At 37.5% G+C, this 7694-nt stretch overlaps 1 protein-coding gene and 1 pseudogene across 2 annotated transcripts; one reads left to right on the top strand and one right to left on the bottom strand.

The window, feature by feature from the left end:
- Nucleotides 1–298: 298 nt before the first annotated feature.
- LOC125194247 (pentatricopeptide repeat-containing protein At1g30610, chloroplastic-like) lies at nt 299–4037 on the bottom strand. Of its 2 annotated transcripts, XM_048093193.2 has the most exons (9): nt 3270–4035; nt 2677–2868; nt 2399–2480; nt 2122–2313; nt 1899–2012; nt 1644–1734; nt 1410–1567; nt 894–1325; nt 299–739 (listed from the first exon to the last, which is right to left on the bottom strand). In XM_048093193.2, the coding sequence occupies exons 1-9, from the start codon at nt 3905–3907 to the stop codon at nt 350–352; spliced, it is 2289 nt and encodes a 762-aa protein (XP_047949150.1). In that variant the 5' UTR covers nt 3908–4035; the 3' UTR covers nt 299–349. The 2 variants fall into 2 exon arrangements, with proteins under 2 accessions (XP_047949150.1, XP_047948701.1); XM_048092744.2 differs by having other exon boundaries at nt 894–1567; nt 3270–4037.
- Nucleotides 4038–6003: 1966 nt separating this feature from the next.
- Nucleotides 6004–6900, top strand: LOC148931764 (uncharacterized; annotated as a pseudogene).
- Nucleotides 6901–7694: the final 794 nt, after the last annotated feature.

Raw genomic sequence — 7694 nt, 5'->3', positions numbered from 1 at the left:
ATAATTCAAACTTATTGGTTTATAATTTATAATTTATATTAAGAAATAAAGAGGTAGAAGAGATAAAATAAAAAATGAGGAACAAGAAACCGAAAAATGTTGTTTATGTTGGCGTTTGATATTGCACGCAAATAAGTCACCAAGTCATGTCAGCACTGCTAAAATCTTGATTATTTATAAAATCAGAATAATTAATAGTTCGATACTTTATTATAAAATTGGTATGCAACTAAATACACAAAAATAATTACATGCCACTTTATATATGCCGATTTTAAGTGGTTCGATCTAGATAGTATTAAAGAAATTCGACATAATAACATTAACAAATAATATAATATTTCAGATTTTAGCATACTAAAGCAGCATTATTTTGAAACCCAGTTCTTACTATTTCCCTCACATCTAATAATGCTTGCTTCCTTGAATAATCTTTGCAAGAATCTAACAGATGTTCAAGAGCAGCGTTTTCGCAACGGCGAAGAAGGATGTTCCCGCCGTGTACGAGCTCGTCGAGAGCGCGGTCCGGGAACCGGTGGGCGTTCTCGGTCAAGACTTTCAACCAGGACTTTCTGGAGAAAACATGTGATTCGACGAAGGCGAAGTTAACCACATACGAGAGCGCAGCGGAATAGTCTCCCTGCGACACTCTCGTGCAGAACATTTCCGTGACGAGCAGAGGAGGAGGAGGCCGTTTGGTCTCCACCAGGCGCTTCCACGTCATCTCCAGAATCGATTCCTGAAAGAGCAAACAGCTTCGAGTCTTAGTGACACGTCTCATGATCGAATAAGTAATGAAAGTTTAAGCAGTTCATATACATGAGAACGTGCCACTGCAAGGCTACGAGCCCGACTCACAGATGCACTAAATGAAACACTGATGTGATGAATACCTTTCCAGCACGCTGTGCTTCCAATATTAGCTGAAGATGGCGTTTTGCATTGAAGTGGTGACCGTATCTCAGCATCTGCGCATAGGCAAACTCAAGATCTTCCCATCTTTTCTCTGCGGCACATGCGTCTAGCATTGTGTTGAACGTGTAGATATCGGGAATAACCCTAACTCTGTAATCTTCTTCGCGACGAATATTATTTCCGTTATCCAACAGAGTTAGAAACAACTGTTTGGCATCTTCGAACTTCCCATGATCAAGAAAAGCTTTGAGCATTATATTACAAGTGACGAGATTTGGCGAACAAAACTTCTGCATATGATCGAAGATATATGCCGCGTTTTCAACGTCGCCAGAATCCACACATGCTTGCATCAAACCAGTGTAAGTTATCACAAGTGGTTTATTTGCAACTCTGCAGATCTTATCAATCTGCAAAATAGGAAATGGAAATGAAACGAAACTAAGAAACATAGTTGTAAACCAAAGTTTACGACATGTATGAAAAGTACGTACTTGTTTTAGTGCTTCACTGCATCGCCCTGCACTACAAAGGCAGCGAGCAAGGTCATAATATAGACCGGCAGTACCAACTATCCCTCTTCTCTCCATTTCATCAACCGCCATTATGGCCTCATCGACTTTGCCTTCCTTCCAAAGAGCATTTATGAGAACTACAGACAACAAGAAAACGGTTTACGAGCTGAGACCGATGATGCAGTAGGCTGTAAGGATATTTCAAAAAGTTACCTTTATATATTAAAGCATTTGGTATGTACGATTTCTGCACCTTCTTGAAGAAATCATAAACCAAGTTATACTTGCTGCATACCAACATGACCTACTCCAATGCATATTTATTAGATTATACTCTCTCTGTCCCATTTGAAACGTCACATTTCTTTTTTACACGGTTATTTAGAATGTGTAATGTTAAAAAAGAACTATATCCGAGGGCAACGGTAATTCTGCTGACATGTAATATCAGAAACACGAACAGCTTACCTCCATAACTAGTCCATACGTTGTGCTTGAAGGTTGTTGGTTCTGTTCGCTTAGTTGCTGCAGAACCCAGAAAGCCCCTTCCCATTTCTGACGCCGAACACAAGCATTAAGGACCTATATAGCAATATAGCACCTGCTACAAATTAAACAAAAATCGTGTAGATAAAAGAAAAAAAAAATGTCGAGAGAACATAAAGATGCATGGTTCTTAGATGCCACTTACAGCATTATAGACAATAACATCCGGTTCCAGTCGTGGATCCCACTTTGCAAGCAATTCAGTTTTGAACTTCTTTTTGGGATGGGACCTCATGGTATCAATCACATCAAATAGTTCCTTCATATACCCTGCTTGTCCAAGCGTGACAGCAATACAATGATATGCTGCTATATCCGGATAGGTAGCCATTTGTCCCTACATGAAGTGATCAGATAGAAATCAGATGACGATCCGTACTTATTAGGTACTGATACGAGCATGCATAGTGCAACTTTTATACCTGCATCCGATAGAAGAGATTGAGAGCCTCTACTGGTCTCCTAGCTTTTCCAAGAGCATCCAGTGCAGCAGTACAAATATATCTAGAATATAAGAACAAATTAGAAGCATCAAAACAGCAACAGATCCAGGAAAACACTAAGAACGAATTTCTTCTTCACTGTTGCATTTCCTATTAATATTACACCATTAATCAAAGCCTCACACTAGTCAAATCTATATGAATACGATTCACAATGGGATTTAATGTGTAATAAATCGTGATCATGGATGACGTACCTTGGCCTGTGACATTTGAAGCGGTCGCGGGACTGGAGCCATTCAATGAGTTGGAGCACCCGCTTCCAGTTTCCCAACTTACCCAATATCTGAACTACCCTCAAAATAGAATGATCTGAGAATCTAATCTGAGCACTCCGCATAATTTCTGAGAACTTCCACTCAGGGATGTCAATGTCTGCACCATTCAGACTGTAAAAGTAAACTACTTTATTATGAGCGGATAAACAGATGCACACTACACAATTTGGCACATCCAAGAGAACACACACCGATTGCAAAATGATGTCTTACAGTAAGGCAAGTCACAGGGAAACAAAACCAGCATAGCATGCCAAGCACAAAATGAACTACGCGACACTAATTTCCTAAACATACATCACACACATGCTTAATCCATAAGGTGCCATTCACTACATATCTAGAATAAACTAAGATATTCAAACAAATCACCACTCTAAATAGGAAAACCAATAACCACAACAAAATTATCAGACTAGTGACACTCTACAGAGTCTCATTATGCAATGCCACTACATTTTCGTCTAGCTCGACCAAAGCAACAGACACAGTTGATCAAACTCACTACTCACCATTTAGCAAGCTTCTGTATTCTCTCCTCCATGTCTACCCTTGTCACCCTTGGCCCTCCAACAACACCCTCACTGTTTTCCAACGGCTTAAACGCATCTCGTTCCACACTTAAGGACTCACTCTCACCGCCATCCGTGGTCTTTCTATTCCGAATCCCCAAATCTCTATCTCTACCCTGCCTCCTCCCAGCCATCTCCGAATCGCGAAAATCGCCCTCTCTCGGAACTCCTCTATACGACGCCCCTCTCTTCCCCTTTCTCGAATTCTCTTCAGCTGCACTCATCTCATCACCGCTCTTCTCCTCAATTTTCTTCACAACCTTCCTTCCCCTCGGTCTATTACTACTACTAGCATCTCCACCGTCGCTACTTTTTAGGGTTTGGTACTTCTCATTCTTCAGAAACTCCATCGCCTTCAAGTACTCACTGAACGACGGCGTGAATTCAAACTCCTTATCAAAAACAACGCCGTCATTCAAAGCGCTTCTCGCCGCAGCTATTCTCTGCTTCTCCCTCCTCGGCGCGGAAACAGAAAAATGCCTCCGCAAAATCGGAAATCCACAAGGGGGAAGCGAATTCCGGCTCAATAAGAGAAATTCCGCGGCAGATTCGGACGCGGAGAAACCACCGAGCATCATGATTGCCTTCAATTCGACATGAAAATCGAGATTCTGAGCTAATTGAGACGATTGATTTTGTTCAATTTGGTTTGGAGGAGAAGATAATTTTGATTTTTAATGGATGAAATGAAGAGGTTTTTGATGAACATTTTCGCGGTTTATGTAAAAATAGGTAAATCAGTTTCAATCGGTTATAATCGCGCTTTGGAATAAGAGTTGCTATTATATTTTGACGTTTTTAGAGAAACATGTGATTTGACTTGTTTCGTTGATTAGTAAGTGAGGTTAGTGATTAAGACTTATCTTTGCGAAGAACAATCCTCACCACAAACACACATGTTTTCAAAGAGAAATACGAGGAGATAAAACAAAGAAAAAAGAAATAATAAATGTGATTAATAGCGACAATCTATGTTCGGATAGATGACATTAGTATATTCTTTTTCTCAAATCCGATTCTCGTTAAGTGAGAAATAATGGATTAATGATGGTCACAATAAAGCTAAAAAAAGCTGTGAGGAAAGCCTAATGATTAATTAATTGAGTTAACTATCCCATGTTGGGGATGATAACCTTGTTAAAACGGTATTTAATAAGATGATTATTACGTGTAATAATTATCGTGGACTAAGATGGACGGTAGACCCCACATGTGCGCGCCGCCGCCGCCTCACCAAGGCTGAGAGCCGCGCATCGCGCATTGTGAACTTAGATCTTGAGAGCATCCGCAACGCTGCCTCGTTGCGGTCTCGGTCTCGTATCGACGAGACGAGACGGCATCGAGACAGCGTTGCGGCCACGTGGCGCGCGCTAAGCGATGGCGTGACTCCCACTCGCCGGCCCGCGAGTGGGCGTCGGAATTATGACGTCATAAATTTATTTATTTTAAAAAAAAAATTGAAAATTCGAAATTTTTTTTTTGTAAATTTTAATATTAATTTATGTATTTTTAATTATGTATTTTTTAATCATGCATTTTTAACTTTTTTAGGCCTTTAAATTGTAATTTTTATTTTATTTTATTATATTATTTTTTAATTATGTATTTTATAATTATGTATTTTATAATTATGTATTTTATAATTTTTTAGGCCTTTAAATTGTGATTTTATTTTATTTAATTAAGTGTGTTTTTATTAATTGAATTTGTTGGAAATAAAAATTAAAAAATGAAATTGAATGAATAGTTAAGAGATGGATAAGAGATGGTTAAGAGATGGGGGGATGCAAGTGTTGTCTCTTAGTTAAGAGATGAGCTGAAAAGTACAGTGGGGCCCATGAATAGTTAAGAGATGAGACGGTTAAGAGATGGATAAGAGACAGCGTTGCGAATGGCCTGACAATTGATCTTTGGACTGTTTTTTGGGACTATTTGGTTGTTCTTTGGAACTGATTGCTGAGCTTGGTCCACTTGACCTATAAATTAACAGTCACTTTATACATTGGATAACCAAACTACACACCAAGCATAACATTGCATATCTCTCTCCCTTATATACAAATAAATAGGAAAAAGACTTAGATCCACATTGATAACTTTTGCATGGGAAATACCTAGATTTTTAATATCATTCTACATTTATTTAAATGGGATATACTAATAAGTTAAATCCCACCTTCATACAACTTACTTTTGAACTCAATGCATGTGAGATAAACACGTATAAATGTCAAGTTATGTTTGTTTTAGTCACACCTTTAGGTTTTAAAAAAATAATTAGTTGAAATTTTACTTAAATAGGGAATTAATTAAGTTGGATCTCAATTAAAACTAAAGTTGTAACGTTGGAGTAGTAAACAAGTCCAACACTAGGAAATAAAGACGCAGTCCAATATCAAGATTTAAATCCAAACAATTTCTAAAGTTGAGCTAAATTCGCTATAAATTGACCCAAAATATAGATAGGAATTGAAACCTATCTCTCTCGCAGCGCCGCCGGCTCCGCCGTTGCTCCGCCGTATCGCTGATTATCCCTTTATTTATTGGAAAAACTAAAGCTATGGAAGTAAGTATTATTAGTATAAGATATTTCAATTTTGTATGTAGATTACATTGCTTATGCATGATCTTTTGATCAATTAATTGATGAAGATTTATAATTTGTGAATTGTAGATGGTGAATGAAGATAGAATTAGCAACTTGCATAGTGATATTCTGATATCTATAATCGGTCGACTCACCCTCCAAGAAGCTACTTCTACGTGCATACTTTCAACACGATGGCGGCATCTTCATACATACCTCACTCATCTCAGTTTCCCTAGATATAAATTGTGGGATGACACGGTTTCAACTTACTCAAAAATGGTTGACCATGTCTTGAATACACACAGAGGCTCTTGTATAAAAGAGTTCAGATTGAGCATGTCCAAAGGTTGTAATTTTGGGAGGTGGTTTGAGTTTGCCCTATCTAAGAAAGCTAAAATAATTCATTTACATGCTCAACCCTATATTGGTTACGGGGGCCTATTTCTTAGACTTCCAAACACGAATAATGGATTTGAATGCCTTAAAGAATTGTATCTAGTTGGCCCTATAGTTACTGATCAAGACTTTGTGCTTTTGCTCTGGAATCCTTGAAATTTGATTTTCCAATCGGATTGGAAAATGTCTTAATTGTTGGCCACTCTAAACTGAAGCATTTTGACTTATCTTACTCGAGTGTTGTCTCCATTGTGATTCGTGATGCTATTAGCCTCGTTTCTTTGAAGTTGTATAGCTTCAACAATAAGTGTTCCGTGCAAGTTAGTAATACTCTGAAGCTTACGGAACTCCATATTGAAAGGTTTCCTCTAGAAGTGCTTGATGAGCTCCTTACTGGAATGTCATCTTGCAACCGCGACCAACTCCAAATAATGCACCTCTCGATTGTAGTTGATTGTACTTGTATCGCAGGAGTAATAATTTATCTTCAATTTATTTTATCTTTTTATGTGTGTTTTTATATATATCAAACGTTAATGTTTGTGATTTTAATTTGCAGTTGTATCAGGAGTTGTCGTGGGTTGATCTTGTAAACATAAAACATCTACAGATGAGCCTTTGTTCAATAGATTGTCGTAGCTGCCCGAATTTTTTACGCGTTTTCTTGCGTTTGGTTCGGTTGGTTGAAGCATGTCGTTCATTAGACAAACTTGTGATAAAGGTACGCATTAATTTGGGTATATGATATATGTTGATCCATTAGTCATTACATTAATATGGCGCTTGTTTATAGTTTGTGATGACATTTCCACGTATGCTGCCCTCTCATATCGAAGACATGTTAAAAACATATATTGGACCTAGATGCGAGTTATTTCTAAAGTATTTGGAAATCTTACAATATTCCGGTGCAACATCACAATTGGCTCTCACTTTGTACCTAATCGATAATGCTATATCTCTTAAAAAAGTGACTGTGGTGGCTCGTGATGAAGAAGCATTAGCTCGTGCACACCACGATTTTCGACATATTACATCAGTTAGTATTTTAGTCATGTAACTATTGTGGTCTGTTTTCTACTTATTGAAAACTTATTTTATTTCAACACTATTAGACATTAGAATTATTTATATTTATTTTTAATAGTTATTCATACCTTCCTTTAAATTAATATTTCGTTGTTGCCTTGCTATTGAGATTAGGGTTCATGAAAGATCGCGCGTAGAAACACTACAACTCAATGTTGTTGTGAAAAATATCTTTGAAAAACAATAAAATTTCTCTCATATTTTATCCACTTTTTCTTACCTCTCTCACACTTTATCTATTTTTTTCTAATATTTTTCTTACTTTACTTATTTTTTCTCATTCTCTCTTA

This window comes from Salvia hispanica, chromosome 2 (assembly GCF_029641045.1).
Source record: "Salvia hispanica isolate PSC_SH4W2 chromosome 2, Shi_PSC_v1, whole genome shotgun sequence".
In the NCBI taxonomy this organism is placed as follows: domain Eukaryota; kingdom Viridiplantae; phylum Streptophyta; class Magnoliopsida; order Lamiales; family Lamiaceae; genus Salvia; species Salvia hispanica.
Note: the sequence above shows the minus strand (reverse complement) of the source record. Positions and strands in the feature narration are given on the sequence as shown.